The sequence below is a fragment of the Lasiosphaeria miniovina genome (assembly GCF_030549165.1).
Source record: "Lasiosphaeria miniovina strain SMH2392-1A chromosome Unknown B0T26scaffold_4, whole genome shotgun sequence".
NCBI classification, from domain to species: domain Eukaryota; kingdom Fungi; phylum Ascomycota; class Sordariomycetes; order Sordariales; family Lasiosphaeriaceae; genus Lasiosphaeria; species Lasiosphaeria miniovina.
Window position 1 is genome coordinate 5,461,184 of NW_026848223.1, and position 24,781 is coordinate 5,485,964.

The 24,781-nt window shown below is 55.7% G+C and overlaps 7 protein-coding genes across 7 annotated transcripts; 4 read left to right on the forward strand and 3 right to left on the reverse strand.

Moving 5' to 3' along the window:
• Positions 1-1,381: 1,381 nt before the first annotated feature.
• On the reverse strand, positions 1,382-2,418 carry B0T26DRAFT_713159 (uncharacterized protein). Its single transcript, XM_060442109.1, has one exon. The coding sequence runs from the start codon at positions 2,262-2,264 to the stop codon at positions 1,647-1,649; it is 618 nt and encodes a 205-aa protein (XP_060297192.1). The 5' UTR covers positions 2,265-2,418; the 3' UTR covers positions 1,382-1,646.
• A 1,228-nt stretch (positions 2,419-3,646) lies between these two features.
• On the reverse strand, positions 3,647-5,877 carry B0T26DRAFT_741392 (uncharacterized protein; the record flags this gene model as incomplete). Its single annotated transcript, XM_060443958.1, has 2 exons — positions 3,647-5,659; positions 5,839-5,877. The coding sequence occupies 2 exons, from the start codon at positions 5,875-5,877 to the stop codon at positions 3,647-3,649; spliced, it is 2,052 nt and encodes a 683-aa protein (XP_060297193.1).
• A 6,660-nt stretch (positions 5,878-12,537) lies between these two features.
• B0T26DRAFT_741393 (uncharacterized protein) lies at positions 12,538-14,059 on the forward strand (the record flags this gene model as incomplete). Its single annotated transcript, XM_060443959.1, has 4 exons — positions 12,538-12,672; positions 12,831-13,047; positions 13,133-13,651; positions 13,731-14,059. 4 exons carry the CDS (start codon positions 12,538-12,540, stop codon positions 14,057-14,059), a joined length of 1,200 nt encoding a protein of 399 aa, XP_060297194.1.
• Positions 14,060-15,029: 970 nt separating this feature from the next.
• On the forward strand, positions 15,030-18,645 carry B0T26DRAFT_741394 (cytochrome P450; the record flags this gene model as incomplete). The annotated part of the gene is made up of 8 exons (XM_060443960.1): positions 15,030-15,042; positions 15,448-15,478; positions 16,851-17,005; positions 17,101-17,285; positions 17,327-17,461; positions 17,501-18,042; positions 18,132-18,284; positions 18,360-18,645. The coding sequence occupies 8 exons, from the start codon at positions 15,030-15,032 to the stop codon at positions 18,643-18,645; spliced, it is 1,500 nt and encodes a 499-aa protein (XP_060297195.1).
• A 683-nt stretch (positions 18,646-19,328) lies between these two features.
• On the forward strand, positions 19,329-21,073 carry B0T26DRAFT_330306 (Stm1-domain-containing protein). The gene is made up of 6 exons (XM_060434401.1): positions 19,329-19,459; positions 19,624-19,642; positions 19,741-19,911; positions 19,985-20,092; positions 20,152-20,209; positions 20,271-21,073. Exons 1-6 carry the CDS (start codon positions 19,442-19,444, stop codon positions 20,941-20,943), a joined length of 1,047 nt encoding a protein of 348 aa, XP_060297196.1. The 5' UTR covers positions 19,329-19,441; the 3' UTR covers positions 20,944-21,073.
• Positions 21,074-21,728: 655 nt separating this feature from the next.
• B0T26DRAFT_330308 (uncharacterized protein) lies at positions 21,729-22,514 on the forward strand. The gene has a single exon (XM_060434402.1). It carries the CDS (start codon positions 21,941-21,943, stop codon positions 22,397-22,399), a length of 459 nt encoding a protein of 152 aa, XP_060297197.1. The 5' UTR covers positions 21,729-21,940; the 3' UTR covers positions 22,400-22,514.
• Positions 22,515-22,536: 22 nt separating this feature from the next.
• On the reverse strand, positions 22,537-24,479 carry B0T26DRAFT_646939 (uncharacterized protein; the record flags this gene model as incomplete). The annotated part of the gene is made up of 3 exons (XM_060437862.1): positions 22,537-23,403; positions 23,478-23,994; positions 24,076-24,479. The coding sequence occupies 3 exons, from the start codon at positions 24,477-24,479 to the stop codon at positions 22,537-22,539; spliced, it is 1,788 nt and encodes a 595-aa protein (XP_060297198.1).
• Positions 24,480-24,781: the final 302 nt, after the last annotated feature.

Here is a 24,781-nt window from a genome sequence, read left to right on the forward strand (position 1 = left end):
TTTAAGCTTGGTTTGAACGCGATAAGGTGCAAATTGCGTATTTTGGTACGACTAGACCTTCAAAAGTTAACGCGTCACGCCTTTCGTCCGGCTTGGTGACCCCTATGCCAAAAAAACAACAACCAAAATAGTCGTGCCTGTAAAAATTTGATACCGAGGATCTTCTTCTTCCTAAAAACCTCAGTGTATAACTTTATTCCTTTCAATCAATCTGTTGCCCGCATACCAGCCTCAAACGCTCTAAAATGGCCTCACCAGGCGATCTAGAGCTCATCAAAGCGACAATATGCTCCATTACTGGCCACGAAAATGCCATTGGGAAGCCGTACTTGAAGCAGCTAAGACGGAAATAGGTATATTTCGGGCAGTGGATGGTAGTTTGGTCGATGGGGAACGGATCCTGGGTTCTTGGTACCGCCTCCGTATACGAGTGACCTACGAGATTATCCCATTTTCCGGAAATCATCAAGGCTTCCAAATTCGGCATACTTTACACCTACGACCAGGACTCATAGGAAAATTCGGGATCCCATCCGCTCTCCCATAGACAATTCAATGAGGGCCAGATCAGTGGTTAGGTCGGCGGCGGCCAGCAAATCCCTAGTGTTGTATATTTTTTTCACCTTTTTTATCAGGTTTTTAATGATCTTTCATATTGTCCTTTTCGAGTGGATGTGTTTTGTTTTGGTTCCACTCGGCCCACTCGGCTCACTTACACCAAGAAAGAGCCCCAGGGGTTGAGATATTGATTACAACATGAAATAATTCCCGTATTACTATCTCCTAACAGCTACTTCTTTGGACCCGAAACTTAAAAAACATGGGCCTAGCGACCAAACAACCTCTTCAGCTCGGCGTGGACACTCCGGCGCTTGACAACGCCAACGCCCACGCCCCCCCTTTCCCCCTTTTCCACCACCCTAGCAGGTTTCGCCCGCTTGAGCGGCTGGAATCGCTCCAGATACTCGGACGACAACAGCGCCGAGTTCGCCCCCCGGTGCAGCTGGGCCGTGCTCTGCAGCACGCGCTGGTCCAGAGCGCCGTGTCTCTGGCCGCCGCTGCCGCCGCCGTGCGAGTCCTCGTCTTGGCGCCGGACATGGCTTACACTGGAGTAGGACCCCGATGGCGCGCCGGGGCGTGTGCGGTGGCCTGCTTGCCCACTGTGGCTGGCGTCAGACGACAGCGAGTCGGGGGTCACTCTCCCGTGAGACGGCGGGGGAGACGGGTATTCTGGCGGTGTACGGTATGTGTCAAAGGTCGACGACGAGAGGTTGGCGTCGGCGTTGACGCGCGCCACCAGCAGCGACGACGGCAGCCGGAGAGGCTCGTTGCTGACGAACGAGGTGCCGCGGTGGTCGAACCCTCCGCCGCCGCCGCCGCCGCCGCCGCCGCTGCCGCCGCCGCCGTAGTGCGACATGGATGTTGACGACGACGACGAGACGGACTGCATAGGGCTGACGGCTGTAGGCGACATGCGGTGCTGCCGTCCGTCTGGGCAGATTGTTGCGCACGACGAGTGGTTACTGCGGCGCCGCGGCCATCTCGGCCGCCCAGCAGCAGCAGCGTCTGCCCTTTGACCCCTGTCGTCGTCTTCATCGCGGGGGCTGTTGCCATTGCTTGTCGGCGGCGGCGCCAGCTGCATCCACTCAGGGATCGGCTTTGTGGGGCTCGGTCTGAAAGCGAGGCTGCCGATGGGGTCGAGGATCGACACGTAGATGGTGGACGGCGAGGCCTCGTCGTCGTCGTCGTCTTCCATCATGGCCAGGTCTGCCGGCTCGGCGCTCGCCCCGTCGCTGTTGAGCGAGCGGCCGTCTCCGGATCTGTGCAGATGGATATTCCCCTGCGTGAGTCTCTTTTAGCACCAGGCTCCCACAAACGCACACCTCCCCCCCGTTAATCCCCAAGAATAACGGAGAAATAGTAACACTCACCTCGGCAAACCTCGCCGGCTCCCGCGCCACCGAGCCCTCCCAGCGCTGCCTCGCCAGCCCGCCGTCGACGCGATCGACCGTGCGCAGCGCCTTCTGCACGAGCGCGGGCTGGTCCGCGGGTGCGCCGTCGCCATCAACATCAACCTCGGCCAGACAGTTCGCGCACAGCGGGACCTCGTCGATCTCGCGAGCCCTTCCGCGACCGCATTCCCTCAACACGCCAACACCCACACCCACACCCTCCTCCTCCTCATCACCATCGTCCTCCTCATCACCATCATCCTCCTCATCACCAATAAAAACCTCCCCCACCCCTGGACCACGCACCACCATTCGGCAGCCGCACAGCAAACACCCATAGCAAGCGCGGTGCCAGAAGCACCAGCCCAGACTCACACACTCGTCGCCGCGCACGACCACCTCGCCGCAGACCCAGCACACGGCGAGCGCGAGGATAGCGGCGTGGCACGGCGCGCACGCGAGGCGCGCTGCGGCGGACCGCCCGAGCGCGCGCGGCGGGCCTGCCCGCAGGCGCCAGCAAAAGGTGCACGTGAAGACGTGGCGGTGGCGGTGGTGGTGGATCTGCTGGGTCTGACGACGCGGTGTTGATGACGATGGCTGGCGGTGCTGTTGGTGGTGTTGCTGTTGTTGCTGTTGGCGCAGGGACGAGCTGGAGCGCGAGTGCGAGTGCGGGTGCAGATGGACCCCTCTGGGAGGCTGACTAGGGCTCGTGGTGTTGAGACGGGGGCGAGCGCCAAGGGGAGACGCGGGCATGGCTGCGTGTTGTCTTGGCCGTCTCCGGGCTCAGGGGTGTGCTGTGTGTGGTAGGTTCGGGATTTGCATATAAGAATGCGTAGGCAAGTAGGTGGATGGCTTGCTCGTTTCTGGGCTACACCTGTTCAGGACGAATTGGACATGCCAGGCCTCGATGGAGGCATACCGTTGCGCAAGATCGACAAGATGCTAAGGAGTGGATGGCCCGGTTGACACCCTAGATAAAGAATGACGATCAAATGATTCACTGTGGAGAGAGGCCTCACTGGAGGTCCAAGTAAACAAGAGGCATGCGTTAGTTGTGGGTGACTCGGACGAGAACAGAATGCCAAATGCCAAACAGTCCCAACAAGCAGGCACCACTAGGAAGACCAGGTAACTATGGAAAGAGCAAATTGCCATGTCCGACCACTCCATAGTAATCTAGGCTACGGCCTAGAAATGACACTAATTGTTTTTTTTTTAGGACCTGCAACCCACAATGGCATGATACCGATACTTTCCAGGCCCAGAAAAAAATTCCGAAAGAAATACAGAAAACGCCGTCCATCCATCCAGCCCCCTGATAACGACCCAACCAACCAGACCAAGAGCCCACCCGTTCGCCGTTCCCAAGTAAGCAACGCAACCGAGCAAAACAAAGCAGCAAAACTTGTACGTGAAAGGTAGCACCCAAACAAAGCACTAAAGACCCAAGTCTTCATCCACAACGCCCCACACCGGCTCAAATCCTCTCGCCAGCCCCCAAGCGAGCTAGGTTTTCGGTAAAGCCAAACAAATAAGTGCTGAAACGCCGGCCATACGTCCCGAAGATGCAACGGGCCAAGCTATCATGTTCTCCAATCATGATTCTCGCCTCTTCCTCCCCGTGTATTGCCAGACCAGCGCTTAACCAACGCAGCTCGTCATCTCATATTCCAGTGCGACTCTCGGATCCGTCTTCACTTCCGGAGCTTTGGGCGCGAAAGCATGTTGAGCCGACTCAGGCTAAGAGCGCCCCTCTTCTTCGCGGGGCTGGGAGTGCCACCGGCATAGCCTGGCGACATGAGCTTCGGGGGGCTGCTCAGTAGCTTGTTGGCACTGCCTCCGGTCAAGCGAGGAGCCAGAAGAGCGTCGCCCTCGGGGACCGTCTCTTGCTTCCGCTTCTTTGCCGCGCGCTCAACGGCCTCCTGCTCGGCCTCTTCCTCATCGGTGCTGACGCGGTTGCGCTTCTTGTTTTTCATGCCGTGAGGGAGAGTTAGGAACACCGTCTCAGGTGCCACGTTCTCCTTGTTCGGGATTGACATTGTCGTCGGCGAGGGGAAACTTCCAGGCATGTTCTCCGTTGGCAGAATCGACGGACGAACGGGGCGCACGCTTGCCTGTCCGGGAGACGTGCCAAACGAGGGAGACGCGCTTCCGAACCGAATCGTGTGGTCGCTGCGAAACGAGAATGTGCCAGGGGCCGAGGGCTCGGCCGAGTTACTCTTCTTGGACACCTTCGCAGGAGGCCTTGTCAGCGACTGGCGCGCCGAAATGTCGGGATACGAGAGGCCACGGTCAAGATTCTCTTCGATCATGATGGCATCGAGGGCGGGATAGTACACCTCACCCAGGACCTGTCTGGACTTGGACTGGGGAATGCCCGACTTGACGGGAGACGGGGAGTTCTGTGCCAGCGCCGCTCGCTGCGTATCCGGGGTGAAGGCAACGCGCTTGGTGAGCTTGCGTGGCGTGCCCAGTGGGGCCTGTATCGCGCTCTTGTCGAGACGGGCGGAAGACAGAGCCTTGGAGACAAGACTCGACGGCAAGGGAAGAGCGCTGGCCGGTTTGGCGGCGCACGGCTTTGCTCCTCGCAGCAAGGACTTGACGCGTTCAAGACGGCTGATGGGGCTCTTGATCTTGCGAACGGGCTTCTCGGGTGTCTTCTTAGCATCCAAGAGAACGTACGAAAGATTGTTCGTTGTGGCAGACCGAGGCAGTCCACTAATGTTCACTTTGGATGGCGACCTGAGAAGCGAGCCTTGAAGCGGCGTTTTTGCGTTGGACGTCCGGGCGAGAGAAGATTTGGTCGGCGTCATGAGAGAAGCAAAGCCGGACTTGGAGCGGGGGATGGCGGAGCCCGTGCCAGAAGATTTAGGCCTCGGCAGCGATCCTCCATCGCGCGAGATGGGTCGGTTGCTAGAGGTATCGTCGCCCAAATTCTGCCGAATGCGCTTAATAGGCGAGAGAGGCTCGTTAGCTGTAGCCGGTCCCACTGCTCCGTTCTTTGCGGCAGTGGATGCCGGAGTGGGCTGCTTGGAGCGACCCGCGGCGTCCATGTCGTCGAGGTTTGCTTTGGACTGGCTTCGCTTGATTCCTTGCTTGAGGGGGGTAACACGTCCAGGCTGAGCCCGGAATGCGGAAGGGTGGTTCGCAATCGAGTCCATCTTCTTGAACTCTGCCATGTGCACAGCGCTATACCGTCCGGCCTTGCCCTTGGCCGGGGCGATCCTGCGGCTGTTTGCAGGTTCCTCTTGGGCCTTCTCGGCGTCGCGCTTAGCAGCGAGCTGAGCCTTAATCTTCTGGGCTTCCCCGCGGAGCTCTTCCATCATCTTCTGTGCCTCGGGACCAAGCTTCACGCTAGAGGCCGCCTGTCTGGCAAAGGTAAAGGTGAAATCCGTGGACGGAGGCGTCACCTTGGACGGCGTCGACTGAACAGCGGCAGGGAGGCCGCTGCGGCTGCTCGAAGGTTTAATGTCGGTGAAACCCAGGCGCAAGACAGACGAGGGGGGAGCCATGGTTCCGTGGACCTTGCTTGGGTGCATCTCCGACATGGACGGCTTCATGGGCGACGAGAAGCCCGGAGTCTTGGGAGCTGGTGTGGGGGACGACATGAGGGCATCGAGGCTTTGGGCGGCGCCATCCCCAGGACTGTCGGCGCGTTCGGCAACCGAAGCTAGGCTCGGTCCATCCGGGGAAGGCTTGCTGGGCGTCTAGATATGAGAGTAACTCTGGTCAGCAGCGGCAACAGCACAAACAGCGACGAAGACAGCAAAAGGCAGCGTGAGGGCTCGCTCTCGCGGGGCGGGTGGCACAGCTGAGACATGTTCGCTTCAAATTCTGCGATTGCAAATTTTGCGACCGGGCCATAGCATGGGAATTGACGACTCACCTTGGAGACGCTGGCGAGGCGCGCTGAGCGGCGTGCCATGGCGACTAGTTTTGGCGCACTTGGCGACAAGACGACAATGTGTTTTCCAATTCGGAGAGCGAGGCAGACAATGGTGGTGATATCGCAATTAGCAATCTCGCATCAGCTTGAGCAAGATGGCCTGTGGGTTTGGAGGTTGTAGCGGAGGCAGGGGACTGGCGGTAAGGTAGGGATGATGTCAGTAAAAACACGTCCGAAAAGAAGGAGCAGGCGGGGTGGCGTGTCTGATTGGCGGACCGGGGGCCGGAAGTAAACAAACCTTTGGGTCCCACCTGCACTGTGCTAGAGGCTACTAAGAGCGCAAGGAAACTACAGTGCGGCGCTACTTCTGGGCACTGCTACGGAACCACCCGCGCACAACCATGAGCTAGGGACGCTTGATAATACCCTGGTGATCCCGGGGATATCCCAATTGCAAGGTCTAGATCTGTTTTAGTTTGGACTGTGCAGACCTGCCCGCCTGTCACCTCGTCACCTGACATGTGGTGTTTAGTACCGAATATTTTCCGATTTCCGACGCTTCCCATTCTGCTAGCACTCCACGCAGCGCTCATCAGCAGGCCATTGACAGCCGTTTTCCTTTGACGGACGAATGTTCGCCCACGTGTTGCCACGCACCACTCCTTGCTGCTCTCCACTCCCGACCGCCGCAAAATTTAAAATTCTAACTGACCGCTCTCAGAGTTGTACAGTGTACAATGACATTCCGCATCAAATTGTTCGTTTCCTACCTAGTGTATCTCGGACCATTTCAGGTGATCTCTTGATCGGCTTCTACAATCTAGCCCTCGAGTGTCTGTTAGCGTGGACCTAGGTGCAAGAAACCGACTAGTAAAGTCTTTCATGGGTATTTCTAAGACCTCTAGAAGTCTACAATATAGATTTCAAGAGATGTTACCTCCCTCGGCGAGAACCCTTTAGGGCGAGCCGTAAGGCATTAAGACCTTTCAAATATTCCATAATGTACAGAGTCCCCCTTTCACAAACATTCAGAGACTGGATTGTAGTACCGGGGCCGCAACTACACCATTCTACAGTAAATAGTTTACCTGCACTACTTGACAAGGGGCCTAGCTTGCGACTTTTCAGGCCCACCCTCGTCTCGATCCTTGAAATATTCATCAGAGAATTGTAAATACCTTGTAAGCCTCGTCTCATACCCCTGGAGTCGATCGCAAACGAAGTCACAGGCAGGGAATCTTACAGAGTTCTGTAAGTATTGCACGTAAACTATTCACCGTGGAATGGTGTACAAGGTAGTGGCAGGCTTCCCCTTGCAGGTGCCTTGAGTTATTGTAAGGACCTCGAAAGTCGCACCACAAGGCCTCAAATGGTTATACTAGAATCGGACTTCCCGTGGAACGGTATACAGGCGGAACCAGAGTTCCCCTGAAAGTGAAGAACGATATGCTGCAGTTGGGAGAAGACTTGTCATAAGAACACAGTCTCCTGAAAGCAGGCCTCCAGTCCTGGACCGGGCCACCTGCAGCCAAGACATTGGGAAGGGCCAGAACTCGAAGCATCCATCTGTCTGCCTTCGCAATGACCCATATTCATACAGAAAGGCGCCCCGATATTGTAGGTTAGGAACACGAGAATTGTCAGTATCCCTTCCGCAAGACCTAGCCTCCATCTCCAAGGTCTCACACTACCCTCCAAGTACGTAGCAAGGACGATATTTCGACCATTTTCGTTTCGAGAAAGGCGGTACAATACGGCCCCAGATTGGTCAACGTGAGATTACTTCTAGGAATGCAGCCGCCTTCGATCCTCCTTCTCCTTTTGATCTAGAGACAAGGCCACACTAGCCAAGCAAGGCATGGAACATTCTATGCGAGGCATAGAAGCTCACTACAGCGGCAAGGAAGGCGCCGCCTCGGAAGTCAACCCCGAAAGACTTGGACTGTCCTTATCAATCACCATCCTGGACCTGCATAAGGCCTTATCTGGTTTGGACAAGTTGCAGATGGTGATGGTTCAAATCACCATCCGTAAGGCCCCTGAGGCGCTCCCTAGCGCGCGATGGCAAATTTGAGGAGCTCTCTCTGACATTGGGGCTGAAGTCTGGATAGGTCGTTTCGCTGATCAAAGACAGGATCATCAAACAGCCTCACACCAAGGCCCAAATTTCTTGATGGAAAATACCTCACCACCTTTTCGTAGCAGAGGCATCACTCGAGGCAATGCTGCAGTTTTGCAGTGTCCGCAACAGCTCGTCGTCGCCATATCCAGAAGACAGGGCTCCGATGATGAGGATGTGCTAGTGGCGCCATCGTGCATTAGCTCGGCGCTAGAAGAATTCTAGAAGGTGTTAAAACTCTGGAAGCCATCCTCGCCTAATGTGGTTGCAAAGTCCAGCCCAATGAGGGCTCGCCAACCCCCTTCTCAAGCCCGGCTGATTCCAGTGGGGTGGCCGCTTCAGCAAAAGTAATTATCGAAACAGAGACTACTTCTGCTTCTGCACTGGAGTGCACTGCACGCTGCGCTGCGCTGCACGTCGGCCTTTATTGGCAGTGCTTGTGCTTCATATCTAGCGTATGTAGGTAGGTGGGTGAAAGAAGCGAGCTCGGGCAGTGGGCAAAGAGAAGGCTCGTGGCGATTTGATTTGTGAGCCTCATGGAAGAGTTACAATACAACCTACAAAGCAAAGGCGCTCAGACAAATGCACACCACTCCTTGAGGTTGGTAGTGCGCAAGCTTCGAAAATCATCTCAACAGCTTGAGCTTCTTTGTCTCTGGTTACTGAACGCCGCCGTTCCGAGAGGAAATGTTGGTCCGCTTACGCGGCTTGTCCTAGGAGTCTAAGTAGGTAATAAATGCTCGGCGGCTGAAGAGCTACCTTTGGAGCATCGGCTTTTGTTCTTGGACGATCGCCCCTCCTCGGAGATGCAGGACTCGATTTCAGGGATTCCATTGGTATGGCGGGCGACCCTGCCCAGACGGAACGGTAAGTGGTTATTCTGCATCTGGCTAACTTAATTCAGCTGGATTAAACGAGCTTCCCCTCACTGACGCTACTTCACGCGTTCTTGGAAATGGAGATATCCGGCTTGGATCGTGGATGTGCATTGGAGCTCGTACTTGGCGATTCTCAAAATACGAAAGGGGCCAACTCTTCCTATAGTTTGGAACGTTCGACCGCACCTGATGGGTTGCAAGAGGGGAGCTCACTGTTTGGCATCGAGCCGTCTTCCCCGCTGCAATGATGAAGAAGCACCTCACCCAGGCCGTTCGTCCCCCAAGCCACAACCTTTGAACCTGCAGGCGCAGGCGCACAAACACGATGACCCAGCAGCTGGGGACCGCATTCTTATTGTCAGGGGTGTTAATTCGATAGCCCTCAAGGCTGCTTCTGCCCTCAAGGCTGCTTCTGCCCTCAAGGCTGCTTCTGCCCTCGCCGTGTCAAGGCCTTCCACGTCGAAAGCGAGCCTGGGGAGTCGGATCCACGTCGCGCAAAAAAGCACATCCCATACCGTAGGACTCTTCGGCAGAACAAGCGTCCCGCCCAAGTGCATCCACGCTTGGCAGGGTAATAGAAAGAAATATACCGTCCACGAAACACGAAGCTGAATGGAACTGGCTTTATCTTCTACCATTCGCTGGCAAATTCCGTCCTGGATGTGAAGAGCAGAAGCCCTTCAGTGAATAACTGCGGTCCAAAACCCGTGAGCCGTACTGTTATACCACAGGACATGCAGTACAGATAGCATCCGTAATGTCTGCGGGGTTGAGGGCCACCACAGTGGTTGTGGCCCACCTTGGTTACTGTGCTGCAAGCTCAGATGACCACCAAAATTTTGATAGCACTTGGCAAGGGGAGAGAGAACCTAACCCGAGCTTTTAGCCCCGCTCCCCGTTACAGTATTGGGTAATTGGAGGGACTTGCATCCAGAGCTCAAAAATTCTGAGCGTCTCCACCTCAGAGCCCCTCACCACCCGGAGACACCGATTTCGGTGGCGTCTTCTCTTCCAACCCTGAGCCAACCTCACCAGGGCGTCGATGGGCGGTCGCCATGGATAACACGGCACCCGGGCAAGGTCAGCTCTGAGGCCGGGGTTTAACCCTGTCTTCACACGTCACTAGGACCAGCCCCGTCCGCCGTATTGCTCTTTGTGCGACCACAAACGAAAAGTTCCTACCTCTTTCAAAACAAGGCGTCCACACTCCACACTCCGAGGCTGCATGAACTGCAAGCGAGGAACATTTGCTGTGATTTGCCTTTCTCGAACAGTCCCAGCCCACCCTCTGGGGCCCAAGACTTTAGTCAGGTAGCTTTCTTGGATGGCATGGCATCATGGCTTGGAGGGGCAAGCCGAACCTAACAGGGACTGCCGAGATATAGTAGTAGTTGATGGTCTTAGCCCAACTTTGTTGTCCCAAGGTAGGGAGCTAGGAATATATCACAGGGCGGGGGTTAGCAAGGCTGCATCTACTCCGTACTTGGTATAGTCTCAGGCAAGCTGCTATAGTCACAGCTCAGGACCAGACGAGAGAGACGAGAGCTGGCGGCAAGGGATAGGAGGGAAGCCGCGAAGAGAGAGAGTGGCAGAGTCTCTTATTAGCTCGAAGGGGGGCCGCCACTAACGAAACAAGAGCCAGAGTATCGGTCTACGTTTACTCTAATGAGAGAATAGCGGAAGGCTCCGGACTGCCGCCTTCACACTTGTTGTGACTGCCTGCTTCCTTACCTCAAATGTGCGTCCAGTGCCTACGGCGTACCTTGACGAACTCTCAAAGTGCGAGTGTCAATCCGGCTAGGGTGTTTAGTTGGCGAGTTATCGAGCACGAGCCACAACCAGCAGCGAGCAAGGACCGACCACGCCAGCAGGTAGCAGTTGGTCAATGCGCCCTGTAGGGGGTTCCTAAAATGAGAATGAGCGGACTGGATTCTGCGCGCCCGCCCAAATGCATCCCCGCAGAGCAAGAACGACCAGTGGTGACTTTCCCGCCGAAGTACCTGGTTTCCATTAGTCACTTATAACCAGGTGCCACCCAGTTGGAAAGAGCGAGGAAGATGGCCAGCTTCTCCTTCTCGCGGGCTTCCAGTGCTGGTGATCCTCTGGTGTCTGTCGTCGATGCCCATCCAACAAGTTATTTCCTCGCTTATACCAGCATACTGCGATTTACCATCAATTTAGACCGGCAAAGCCACCCACACATTCGTACACGCTTCTGCTAGTTACCGGCAACCCTGGCCATTCACCCCTCGAAAAGCTCCTTGTGCGTTTGCGGAGCCGGCCGTCTTTGTCTCCGCAGAGTTTGGGCAAAAGCGAATATCCACACGGCTGTTTGCTGCGTTTGACCAAGCGTTCCTGGGAGTGCCGATGGTCCTAGGCGAACTGAGCGTCTCGTTGGCCGTCTGACCAGTGCCCGAGCGGAAAACGAACTGCGTGGTCTCGTTCTTGAGCCAGCGAATAGGAAACGGCAAGTGACCTGAAAGACGGACAACGCAACATCCAACGCCGACGACACAAGGCCAAACAAGACCGCACAGAATTCGACTTCCTGCTTGTAGCTGCAGGCAGACCGTCTTTGCGCCTATAGCCTTTCGAGCTGGAAGAAGGGTGTCTTTTTGACGACAGTGCGTTTGCTGGCGAGTGGCCTAGTCGGTTTCCCCATCTCCAGCGGCTCCTCAAGGTGGGGAACGTCAGGCCAAGACCAGCAACTGAGGGGGGACGAGCGAGCGAGGAGAGACTGGGAAACAAGAGCCGGAAGCGGGAGGCGTCTGGCTCGAGGTTGAAGTATCCGACAAGCCATCAGCTTGCAGCCACGAGAGCCGGGTCAACTAATAAAAAGAAAAATAGCGTGAACCTCTCGGGTGGGACAGAGTCGAAGCGCGGCGGCAGACGTCCATCTTGTCGCGCGTGGAGCTGGTCCAACGAGACGGTGCAGGTGACCTGGTTGAACCCGGAACTGGCGTCTGGGCTGCGTGGACGCACCTGGCTATTTGTCTGTGGCCACCCCAGAACGCCCTAACGGCGGTCTGCGGACCCTCCCACACATCGTGGGCATTAACATTACATAAAACCCTCCCGTTCTTCTCTTTTCTTTACACATAGACAACCTGTCATCGCCTCTCTGCTTATCTCGGGCTCTCCCAACACCACGCTCGACAGGTTTTGTCCTGACACACAGAATCCAAAATCCGGGGAACCGCTTTGATCGCTTTTCATCCGTTCCTTATCGCTGGGTCTGGCACACAATTTCCCCGGTCCCAGGCTGTCGGATCCCACCCCCCAAACGGCTTTCCCCAGATGACGCACTGATTGGCGCCATCCCCGGGCCCTGAAATCGACCCCCCCGGACTGTGCCCTTATCGGACGTTTTCTTTTTTTTACTTTACCTGTTACGCCAGCCAGCGACAGCGAGCCCGGCTGGCAGCGCGCCTTGTTACCCGAAACCCTCCAAGTGCAGCACTACCTACCGAACATCCACTACAGCAGCCGCACCTGCTGGGTAGCAGTGCAGCACAGCTGCCGGGTGGTGCTTGTGTCCCTGCCGAGGGGCCGTCACCCACAACCTAACCCGGGTTATATCACCAAGGGGGAAAAAAAAGATTTCGGCCGAGCGTACAAGGTTCGGTCCCACCAGATTTGAGGCGTGTGTCGCCCCACGGCGTTTGTCTCAAGTATCTGCAGGGACAGGATATGGCAGAAAACATGTCGGTCGACACGCACGATCCGACTAAAGACGAGAGCGAGGACTCAATGGAGTCGAGTCCCGAAGGAGAAGTCCCCCCTACCACAACAACACAGGAAAATCAACAGCCAAAGCGAAAAGGGGGGCGCAAACCGGTACGTCTGAGCAACAGAGACATCGCATCCCTTGGGTTCCCCAATTTTATGTGCATGCGCAGTGCTGCAGTGCAGTGCCCAGGCCTTGGTCCTCAAAGTCATTAGAGTTTAGCCTTTCCAGGCTGACAGCCAACATCCATTAACACGAATGCCCACAGATATATGCAACATCAGAAGAGCGGAAGCAAAGGAACCGCCAGGCTCAGGCAGCTTTTCGAGAACGGCGAACCGAGTACATCAAGCATCTGGAGGAGGCCATACACACTCATGAACAGAATCTTGCGAACCTTCAAGCCGCCCATCGTCATGCAGCTGATGAGTGCTTGATGCTGCGGTACAAAAACTCGCTGTTGGAGCGCATCCTTCTTGAGAAGGGTAAGCTACCGCCCTGTCTCCTTGATCCTTCAACCCCTTCCTTGTCGTCGCATCATGTTTATGTTACTTACGCATATTCTTCTAGGCATCGATGTGCAAGCCGAGCTTCGTGCCAAGACTGGCAGTCCCAATCTTGGGCCTACTCATATGCCCAACATGGTGCACCCTCCGCCCATCCAACGGGCTCTACTAAACAGGCACCATGCCCGCCGATCAAACTCGAGCATTGCGCCAAAGCTCGAGCCCGGTATTATATCCCCGCTACCACCTCCGATACATCACCCGTCTATGGCATCACCCAAGAGTAGGCCCACCCCGTCCTCACATTCAGCCTCACCGACAGCGACGACCTCGTTCGGCTCTCAACACGGCGCCTCACCGGCTGGATCCGACCACATATCATCGATGCGGCAACCGCTACCTCCGACGTCGACGATGAAAGCCCCGCCTCCGCCGGCAGCAATGGTCGGCATGGCAACGGCGCGGCAGATGCACATGGCGGCACTCCAGCAACAGGCCGCCGGCCACGCGAGAGCAGGCGTTGCTAGAAGCCCGGCCCCCTTCTACCCAACGCCTTCGTTTCAAAATCACATTGAGCAACTCGGCAAGCTGACCCGTTTCTTTTTCCCCTCCCCTCCCCCCTTTATAGAACTCTGTCGTCCTAGGTTCATCCCGTGTTTCAGAACAGGAGTACGATGCGGCCGCCGACATGATGGACGACGGCGGCGATCCGCCCGACACCCCGAGTGGGCCCGGTCCCTACCCTGGTCCGGCATACTGCGGCGAACCGCAATCGATATCGCTGCCCTCGCCCGTCACGACCCTCCCTCCCGGCTCCCAACAACTCTCTGGGCACTCCCCGATTGATGCCATGAGCCCTGCTCAACAGCATCCCGGTTACCCGTCAATGACACAACTACTCGACTCCGGCTTCGATTTCGATCCATTTGGTCTAAGCGCCAGCATGGCTTTCCCGACACAGTTTTCTTTCGATACAAGCAACATGCGGTAGAGTTGATTTGATAGCCCCAGAATGAAGCGACGTATTGGTAGGACCACGCCGCAGTGTCTATTCATCTGCCTTTCGGAGAAGCTCTCCGCCAGCTCGACCAGCCCGACTCCTTAATGGTGTCCCCGGGGAGTAGACGTGGCAAGAGAATGGAGGCCGGAAAAACATGATGAATTTTCTTGGGGCTGGCCAGGTCGTTCCCTTTCCGACACCATCAAAATTACGGCGAAATTGTTATTTTCTGAGATACCCTGGGATTACCTCCAGTTGGCGACAGGACGGCCAGGGGAAACGGCCATTCAACTTGACCTCCTCAGAGCCACGAGCAATCATCATTCTGCTCTCTTCACAGCTTCATGTACGGCCGACCCTAATTTGTCGGCTGACAGTGTTGTTCATGCTTGTCGAACTATATACCCATAATGGCAGAGGCCTGCCTGATTCGCGACTTTATTTGGATTGGGTCATGTTTTAGGCGGGTACGGATCACAAAAGTTTTGCTCTTTCAAAATCAGCAGGAATTAGAACTTTTAAGAGGAGGCATATGTCGGCATGTAACGACAGCTACGACGACGATGACAATGACTACGACGACGACGATCACGACAAGATATGACGCCATTTGGAGTCATTCCTTAAATCATTTCCGGCGCTACCACCAACAGCCGCTAACATCAGGAGGGCTCTGGTTGCATTGCCTTGTTGGTCTGCCTTTCCCTGGCGACTTTCTCCGCCAGCCGGGGATATTGTTTTCCTTGTCCCATAAAATTCTTGGGTGTAACCCCGCAGAGGCTTAGTCTCTGTGGTTTTTCACGCCAGGATGGCTTTGGGAAGACGCCCTCGACAGGAAGATTTAAGGAGAAATGTGCTCGTGTTGTTGTCTCTTTAATTTATCTCTGCCCCACTCTAAATGTCTTTCCCATTTCTTTCCAGGATTGTCTGCTCTCTATATATATGTGGTGTGCTCCGTGAGATGGCCCTCTCCTGTTGCCTGCGCTCTCTAGGTCCGTCCTTGGATCGTTCAGGGGTAACTTTTACATGCCGTGTCCTGGTGATAAAGCTTTCCTGGTTGCATGTCAACCTTCACCAGATGTGAAGAGACAATGACGTGCTGTACGTAGGCACTTTTCTCTTTCCATTCCGTTTCTTCAATGTGGCATGATGTATGTATATAAGAGAAAGGGTAGAGTGGAGCAGAAGGTAGGTACTGGTTTCTGCATTCCCTCTTAGGTGGTGGAGCAAGAAGATTGGGAATAGAAAGGGGAAGCAATAAGGGGAAGCAATAAGGGGAAGGATGTGCTTACGTAACGTAGCTTCGGGACCAGGTGGGTTGGTGGCATGGGAGGTGATGAATTACATATACAAGATAGCAAATAACATGCTTTTAATAGTGTCTTCTTGCCTTCGGAGTTGGCCAAGTTTGTGTGTTATTAGTTATGTAAGGCGGGAGTGTCTTGTGGTTTATGTAGGTGAGTAGATGTATGTAGTTCAAGCTTGCCACTTGCGAGAGAGTTGATCTGAAAATTCCCCCAGCCTCGTACCGGATCTGGCCAGTTGTTTTCATAGGCTGCCTTGGATGCCCAAGATCTCACAGTAGTGTACAGTACCTTGACAAGTAACTGGTATCATTCGGACAAGATGTCGGTAAGCTAGAGTAGCAAGCCGAGAGCTGGCGGCCCGCGGATGTTTCCGGCGTACCGCGCTGCCGTCTTGTGGTATCCTTCCCACCTTATGTGAAACGGTAGACTAATTAGAGCCGGGGAGTCGGAACCCACGAATACAGTGCGGTGCCAATCAGTAAAACCTGCATGTGGCTACATTCGGGGGGGAAAAGCCCGTGTAACCGTTTGTTGACGTCTCGTGTCAAGGCAACTCCAATCAAATACCTGGCTCCGACACCACATTGTTAGTAGGCTACCCACTACTGTTTGATTCTTTTATCAATAGCCTTGGGCTATCTGCGAGGTACTATGCAAAAGAGGGCCAAAAGGTGCCATTATAGCCACTGCTAACGAGTCTTCTGCGTGGACCCCAGAGTCCGATCGTCCCAATCAACAAAGATGCGACTATCTATTTCGGCCATCCATGATCCATCCGTCTTGCAACATACCCTGGACTGGGATTCAAGCTTAACCCCGCGCATCCAGACTATCAGCCCGAGCGTCAGCACTAGTATTGCTCTAGATATAATATAGCAAGATCGATATGGCTTCCGTATTGGTGATGATAGCTCGCCTTGCCGCCACACGCTGCAGCACACGTCGGCATCTTCCTGATATTGGCTCGGACCGACGAATTACGACCGATCAAGGTCACCCATATAACCCGTCCCTTATTGCTGATATCCTCTTTCCGTACGCATGCAGATAGATGCATGAAGAATGACCGAGTGATAGGTTTGCGTAGAGAGCACACTGACACGAAAGTCAAGCCGAGTTCTTGCTTTAATCCCCCGATATGTGAGAAATGTAGGAGCGCCGGAACAAGCAGGCATGATGCCAGGCTGGTCCGTATTCCCATGGTTCCACGGCGGCGGCTGGGCAGTCGGCAACGTGTCGTACAACAATCCATGTATATATCCTCCAGTGGCCGTGGGAGGTGAGCTGGCTACCTAGCTTCCTCCTCCAAGCGTAGTGGTATCTGGAAATTGTTGATTCAAACCGTTACTTGAAATTCTTATACACCCCCAGCGCCATCCGCAACCCCTGTGCTATTGAACCAACAACAACATGGCTACTTTCAACACTCCTCTCGGCGTTTGACTCGTCATCTTTGCTGCTGTCTCGTATTTAAGTTACACGGTCGTTGGCCGCCGCTACTTTCACCCCCACACCCACGTCCCAGGGCCCTTTCTCTGGTCCGTCTTTGGCCTGCCTCTCCCTTACCAACAACCGCCTTGGAAGGGCAGCTTATGCATGTGCTCCCCAAGCTCTACGCCATCTACGGTATGTCATGCAATGATTAGCGCAGGAGAGAGTACCAGGGTCGACTTCACTCTTTGCGGGTCTGAGAATACCCCTTTTCTCATCCCCTCTGCTTAACAGGTCCCGTCGTCCGTATCAGCCCCGATGAGATCTACTTCAGCGACCCGAAAAACTATGACCGGATTCACAGCGTGGGGTCAAAGTTCTACAAAGATCCTGCATTCTACGGGTACATGGAGGGTCCGCTGAAGACACCCATAATCCTGATTGTGATCCCAAACGAAGACCACCGGGTGCGGCGTGCAGTGCTGAACCCTTTCTTCTTTCGCGGCGATCCACGCTAGAGTTCGAGCCCATCGTCCGCGGCAAGGCGCGCAAGCTGGTCGAGCTCATCGAGGCGACGCTTCTCAGCGGCAAAGAGGGCAGGCCAGGCCCCGGTGTTTTCGACGCCTACCACGCCGTCCGCGCCTTCTCGGTCGACGTCATTACCGAGTATGCCTAGGCGAACTGCTGGAACCAGATGGACATGGAAAACTGGAGTGCCGGGTACCAGGAAGTCATCCGCCCCGTGCAGTCCTTTTTCCCCTGGTTTTCGACCTTCCCGTTCCTGTCGTCCGTGTTCGGCCTGGTGCCCGACTCGGTCAATTTTGTCCTCTTCCCGTGGTTCAAGAAGTGGTACGATAGCTTGCAGGTCATCCGCACCGCTGCGACGAGGGTCCAGAAAGAGATATCAATGGGTGTCGTACCGCCGCGCCGCACCATCTTCCACAACTTGATGGACCCTCCTCCGTTCGAGGACGAGGGCGACAACAAGAAGCAGCGCCCTCGACTCTCGGACGAGATCGTGTTCGCCGACGCCGTCAACGTGACGGGTGCCGGTGCCGAGACCACGGGCTCGACAGTCGGACGCACCATCTTTGAGGTCATCAGTAACCCGGTCGTCTATGCCACGCTATCCCAGGAGCTCCGCGAGGCACTGCCAAGCTCAGACCCTGACACGTTCAGTCTGGTAGCTCTCGAGAAGCTGCCGTACCTGAGCGCTGTCATCAAGGAAGCCATGAGGTTGGTTGTCGTCTAATACACTGCGTGGCGCGAATTAAAGCAGCTGACCGTGTTGATCTACTGTATCCAGGTTGAACCCCGGTCTCCAGGCCACCTCCCGCGTGTCGTCCCGGCTGGGGCGCCGGTGTCACCTTCAACGGCTACACGGTGCTGCCAGGGACGGTGGTGAGCATGAGCGCGTGGACGCTCTACTACAATACCGAAGCGTTTCCGGACCCGGAGCGGTTTGACCCGACGCGGCGGTGAGTTACTCCATCCCTGGTCTGGGTGCTGTTCTTCGCTCTCACAAAAGACTACGCGCTAATCCCGTAATCTAGGACCAACGCGCCATCCGCGGACGCCCTCCGCGCGCGCGAGAAGAGCATGATACCGCTCGGCCGCGGCTCGCGCACCTGCCTGGGCCAGAACCTGGCTCTGTGCGAGCTGCATTACAACCTGGCCAGCATCTTCCGGCGCTTCGACTTTGACGGAGACAGCACGGGTCGGAGACTTGGGGTGCATCCCGACTTTGCGCGGTCCAATCTGCAGCTGGTTGAGATGCTGCTTGGCTACCATCCGCGTAAGGCCAGGGAACTGCGCCTCATCCTCGAGAGCGCGAAATAATATGTAGTCGGGGTGTGGCACTTGTAGAGGAGACAGAAAGGGGCCGGGTCTCTTGTTTGAGTTAAGCTTGAGGTGCGAACTGTTCAGATTCATGTACGTATCGGCTCCGTATACTCCGTACGTGACAGGCACTCTATACCAAAGTAAAGTATCTGTGAAAAACCGAACCAATCGAATGGTTCAACACCTCGGGTGATGTTGAAGGTGTAAGACATGGGCCATTTGACTACCATCCTACTGTATACTCTTAGGCACCAAAGGCCGTAGCGCGCCCAACCTGGGAAGCTCAGAATAACGCGGAAGAGGAAAGCGCCGTGCCTGTGTGTTTCACAATAGCCGTGGCGCCGTCATTATGTTGGGGCGCAAATCGTCATTCCACGTGCTGGCGCGGGCAAACATCAGGGCGAATGCCCCTAATATTGAAGAGTCTCGCTGCGGGCGGCGTAGACGACTGGCCGTAGCCCTAACTAGTTAATAATAAGCGGGCACACTGAATTTTCGAAAAAAGGGAAAACGTCGGGTCCCCAGGCCAAGACCACGCTGCGGGTCACAGGTCCGTGCATTACCTAGCGAACGAGTTAGGCCCGAGCAAGTGAAAACTCCTAAATCTTTCCGCCGTTGGCACGACCGGAACGAAAAAAAGAAGAGAACGAACCGCTGGGATTGTCTGGAGAAGGAGCGCATTGAGTCAGGGTATGTCAGTCTAGACTCGAAACTTGCTTCGCACTCCATTGCATCAGGAACTTTTGGTCGGCTTTACACGTCTCGCCTTGAAAGGCGATAAATCGGCGGCAAGATGTCGGTCGCCTCTAAGGTGCGTTTCCCCCAGGCAGGTCAAGCTTTTCCCGAAGCGCCTGCCAATCTCCTCCCACGCCGGGCCCGCCGAGTCGCGCGCATTGCCGTGGACAATTGGCCGGGCCTTGACGGTGCTTCCTAGCCATTAAGAATTGAGAACTGACTCGTGTTGTTTCGCTACAGAACCCGTTCGACCTTCTAGGTTCGTCACCTCATCCGCCCCGAGGCACACTTTGCCACGACCGGGAACCCAGGGCAAATATAGGACATGGTTTGCTGACAGGACACGCTTTTGCTTAGGTAACGACATTGAGGAAGATGGCGATATCAATCCGGCGCCCGTGAAGACGGTCGAGAAGACGTCGACCCATACTACCAAGCGCAACACCGACGGCGTGGCTCCCGCGACCAAGTCTCCTGTTGTTCAGGTTGGCAACCGTCGCGGTGGAGGTGTCGGCGGCAATGAGGCTGGTATGTAGCTGTCTCTGACCGACCTACGAGAATTTTTGGTTCTCTTCTACTGACAATCGTGTCCCTCAAACAGCTTTCCGCGACCGCAATGCCGGCGCGGACCGCAACCGCAGCAAGCCTATCGATGAGGCTGGTGGCCGTGGCGCCCCGCGCGGCGGCGTCAGCGCTCGTGGCCGAGGAGGTTAGTTGGCAGCCGGAAAATCCGATCGCGTCGCATCATTGCTGACCAAGTTCTCGCAGGCCGTGGCGGCAGATACGCTCGCACTCAGGATGACCGTCACACTAAGGGTTTCCACACGTAAGCTCTCCCCCAGCAGATCTTGTGTCTTGCCCGGAGAATCACTGACCCTTTGCTTTAGTGGATCCGAGAAGCAGGCTGCCCAGTCGTGGGGTTCCCCTGCCGATGGCGAGGGCGAGCGCAAAGACGAGGATGCCGGCGAGGCCATCGCCAAGACCGAGCTGACCGAGGACGCTGCCGAGGCCGCTGCCGCTCCTGCTGAGGCCACCGAGGCCACCGCCGAGGGAGCTGAGGGTGCCGAGGCTACCGAGGAGGAGAAGCTGATCAGCTACGAGGAGTACCAGGCTGAGCAGCAGGCCAAGAAGGCCGCCCTCGAGGCCGAACTCGCATTGAACCTCCGCAAGCCCAACGAGGGTGTCGAGGACCCTAAGTGGGAGAACGCCGTCGCCATCGAGAAGGACGACGAGGAGGTTTACTTTGAGGGAGACGAGTCCAAGCAGAAGAAGCAGAAGGCTGCCAAGCAGAAGCAGAAGAAGCAGTATGTGGAGCTCGAGAACCGGTTCATTGAGACCCGCTCCATGCAGCAGGATCGCCCTCGCGGCGGCCGCGGCGGGCCTCGTGGTGGTGCCCGCGGAGGAGACTTCGGAGGCCGTGGACGTGGTGGCGGCCGTGGCCGTGAGCCCCGTGGCGACTTCGCCGGGCGTGGCGACTTCACTGCCGGACGTGGCCGTGCCAGCGCGCCCAACACCCCCAACCCCAGCAATGAGGCCGAGTTCCCGAGCCTTGGAAGCTAGATGCCTGGTCTTGAGACTCGGCTATGACTGTAAAAAGTCGAACAATGTTGCCAGAGGCTCTTCACCCCTTAATTTCTGTCTAGAAGCAAAGGGTAGGTAATCGGAGAAGAGGGAACAAAAGGAGTTATTCAGAATACGATCAGTATTTCGGGGTTACAATTCACATGGCGGGTTCCCGATATCACTGCATCCTTGGTGGCCCCCCCAATTTCACAGAAAAGCAAACACAAGGTTCATTATTTTCTCCAAACAAATTTTCATTAAAAAGGTCTCGTTTTTAATGCCTGGGCATGTGTTCCGGAAAATGGTCGGCCGCTTAGGGAGCTGGTGTGGCCATCTTCTTCAACATCTCTGTACTGGTAGAGTCGGTTTCTTTTCCTCACAGGTAGTGCAAAACATCGTGTCTTGCTCGACTGTCCCCTGTGTGTAACGAGCCCCTCGTCGCGAAGCTGACAGTCCCGGTTTGTCCAAGACTGATCTTTAGTGCCTTTCCGAGCCTCACATGTTACGTGTATTCTTGGCAAGAGAGAAGGCTGTTCTCCGTGTGGGAATGCTGTGTGAGAATGATGCATGGTGACAAGGCAACCACTACCACAAGAGCCACAAGGTCCCTTTGTGTCGAGTGAAAGGAACGGACGGGCTTGTTGGTGCGTCTAGCTTCTATTCGCTCCTTTCTTCTCTGGTAACAACAAACCCATTCTCATCAAGGCTCAGCAAAGAGACCCGAGCCTGTGGGCTTTTGTTCTCTTGGATCGGTATTTAACACGCGCGTGAGGAACACATTTTCTTCTTGGAGTTTCCCTCTTGAAAGGTTACCGCGGAACGCAAGCTGGAAGGAGTACCGTGTCTATGGTGTTATTCATACTGGACTATAATTATTTCTCCTATTTCTAGCAGCAGTAGTTCTGACAACAACAAAAAAAAATAAACAGAAACGAAGTAAAAAAAAAAAAAAGGGGGCGGTCGGTCGGGAAGGGCTACCTACCTACCCGAGGCTATGGAAGCCACGACGGCGGCTGCTTCACCCGTCTCCAGAGAACGGCGGCGGGCATTCTCATTCTCCGACACACACAGCCTGCTCGCCTTTGTACTGTTCTTCCTCGTCGCGGTATTCGTCTTCACGGTAGCGCTGCAGGCCCTCGTGCCGCTGTGGTTCGTCTTCGTCATCCCGTCGCTGCTGGGCTACAGGCGGTTTCTCCTGCGGACTCTGCACCGGAGGCGGCAGCGGCGGCGACCGGAGGTGGGAAAGACGAGGGTAGACCTGGCGTATCCGCCGGGGCACCAGACGGCAGCCTACCGGCAGCTCGGCGACGAGGTGTGCCACATCGACATCGACATCAGATGCCCCGAGGCCTGCGGCTATTGTGAACGGTGTGCGCACTCATATATTGGCTACGTGTGGTTGAAGTTGCAGGAGGAGAGGGCAAAAAGCAAACTCTCCGGGAAAGAAAATTAGTTTTGTAACCCTATAATTATATTTGGTGCAGATAATAGATGAAACTCGTATGTGTAAAAGGCAAGAATCTAAAGAGGCATTACGTGAAGGAACAAAAAAGCAGACGTTCATTATATTTATCATTCCATACTCATCTACTACGCGTGATATGTATTCCGCCTGATCCGAGCAGTTTTACCAATGGAAATCGCTATGCTCGATAGCAATAACAGGCCGTTGAATATGGCCATCAAGTAGAAAGGCGCACCCGTCGACCAGGCGTCAAACAGGTAGCCGCCCAGTTTTGTGAGGAGTAGGATTGCCGCTCCGCCGCACCACGAGTAGACGCCCGCAACCGAGCCCTTGAGCCGGACCCTCGAGACGAGGTCTTCGTCGGGCAACGCCGACGCACTCCCCAGAAGCGGAACCGCATCGTCTGGCGACCCCAGCGCCTCGACCACCGTCTCCTGGTCGCCGCTCGGTGTAGTCAGCAGGTTGATGACATCTACCTTGAGCACTCCGCGGCCCAGCGAGCCCAAGCTGCAGACGATGGCACCGATCTGGCTGATGCCGATGAGCGCAGCGCACAGGAAGACGGCTGGGCTCCCGCCGCGGCCGTCTGTGTCTTTGAACTCGGGGCTAGATAGTTGCGCAAAGACCAAATAACCGACTATACCACACGTGGTCGCGACAACGATGGGGTAGTCGAGTTTGCCAGTCCGGTTGGACAGGTAACCGAAAACAGGGGCAAGGAGCAGGCCCACGAGCTGGGCAACGCCGGTCAATATCGAAGCCAAAACATAGGCCTTGTGGCATTCCTTCTTGAGCTCGGGGGACGTATCGTTGGGTGACCCTTTGCAGTAGCCATTTTGGATGAAGAAGGCATTAACAAAGAGGGGGATGAAGAGGGATATGGCCACGGTTGATGCGCGTGCGACGAAGCCGCCAAGATACCCGAGGGCAATATCCGAGTCAGTAAAGCCCAGGCGAACCGAGTCATTAAGGAGACGCCAGTACGGTATAACCTTTTGTCGGAAACAGTCAGCATTTTCTCGACAACAAAAAGGGAACAGCGCGCGTGCTCAGAGATGATCCTTACGTGCTTTGGGGCCGCCAGGTACCCCGGGGCTGTTCCCTCGGGCGTCGATCCCCGTAGGCCGAGCAACATGCGCCAACCCTTGCCATCTTCGCCACGGAGTCCGCGAAGCCCGAAGAAGACGAAGATGGCAACGGCAAAGGACACGGTGCCGACCACGTAGAAGCTATATTTGACGGCTTCGCCAATGGTAACGCCGCTAATGTTGCCAAAGCGCGTCGGCAGCGGGAGGAACAGCACCAGGGCCACCAAGGCGCCGCAGCCCGTGAACAGGCCGACATATCCGGCCAGCGCCCCCGGCTTCCCCTTCATTTCCGGCCTCCCATCCGAATGGCGCTCGTCGCCAGACTCGGGGGTGCCGTTGCTGGAGCTCCGGAAGCGCTCAGGAGTGATGGTGACCTCGGAATCGACCGAGAGCGCGACGCTCCGTCGGTTGTTCCGCGGCCTTTTCGGGGCGATGTCGGCCGACGGCTGGTCGTCGTCGGTTAGAGAAGGGAGAATTGCTGTAACCATGGTTGCTCTGGATAAGCGATTCGTCGCGATCAGCCGGTGGTCTATTATATATATATGGGGGAGCACGGCTATGAGCGGCATGACTTACGCGGCCGTGGCACCGACGGCGAAGAAGATTCTGGCGAGCAGCAGCTGGGGGTACACATTGCGGGCCTGGACGAAGAGGAATAGGGCCAGGCCGATGATGACATAGGCCACGACGGCGACATAGCGGACGCCGCTGCGGTCCGACACGAGGCCCCATACGGGACAGGCGACGAGGGCGACGATCTCGTCGACGAATCCCAGAGTGCCGACTATGTCGCCCACGCCCTCCTTGATGCCAATCAGATCTGTTATGACGAACGAGACGCTGCTGTTGAGGAACACCAGGAACGAGATGCTGAAGAGCGAGATGCCTAGCAGGTACGCTAGCGCTTGCAGTGCCGTCGTCGACTGCGAGAAGGGCAGGTAGCGCAGCAGACGCGCCGCTCGACGTGGTGGGGGCGCCATTGCGGGGGGCGTTCTCGTTTCCTGTGCTCTTGCGGGTCGTCTTCGTGTCGATGATATTTAAGAAATGTCGGTTGTTAACTGCTGAGTTCCCAAGGTACCTTCTGCTGCGTTTTACATGGTGGAGTTGTCGTTGCAGCAGAAATTGGGTTAAGCTTCCATCTGAAGCTCCGGATGATCTTAGAGTTCTAGTTCCAAGCTAAACCGCCATTTACGGATACAGCAATCAGTATCGAAGAGCCCACCCCGCATTTTCCTTGCTTGCAGCTTGTTCACTGGCGGATCAAGTACGCTATTGTAAGGTA

Excerpts from the sequence above, each read along its gene's own strand:
- B0T26DRAFT_713159 (XM_060442109.1), bottom strand. The coding sequence starts at position 2,264 with ATGGTGGTGCGTGGTCCAGGGGTGGGGGAGGTTTTTATTGGTGATGAG.
- B0T26DRAFT_330306 (XM_060434401.1), top strand. Across the intron at positions 19,912-19,984 it reads TGTCGGCGGCAATGAGGCTG|CTTTCCGCGACCGCAATGCC; the intron begins GTATGTAGCTGT and ends TCCCTCAAACAG. Across the intron at positions 20,093-20,151 it reads CAGCGCTCGTGGCCGAGGAG|GCCGTGGCGGCAGATACGCT; the intron begins GTTAGTTGGCAG and ends AAGTTCTCGCAG.
- B0T26DRAFT_330308 (XM_060434402.1), top strand. The coding sequence starts at position 21,941 with ATGGAAGCCACGACGGCGGCTGCTTCACCCGTCTCCAGAGAACGGCGG.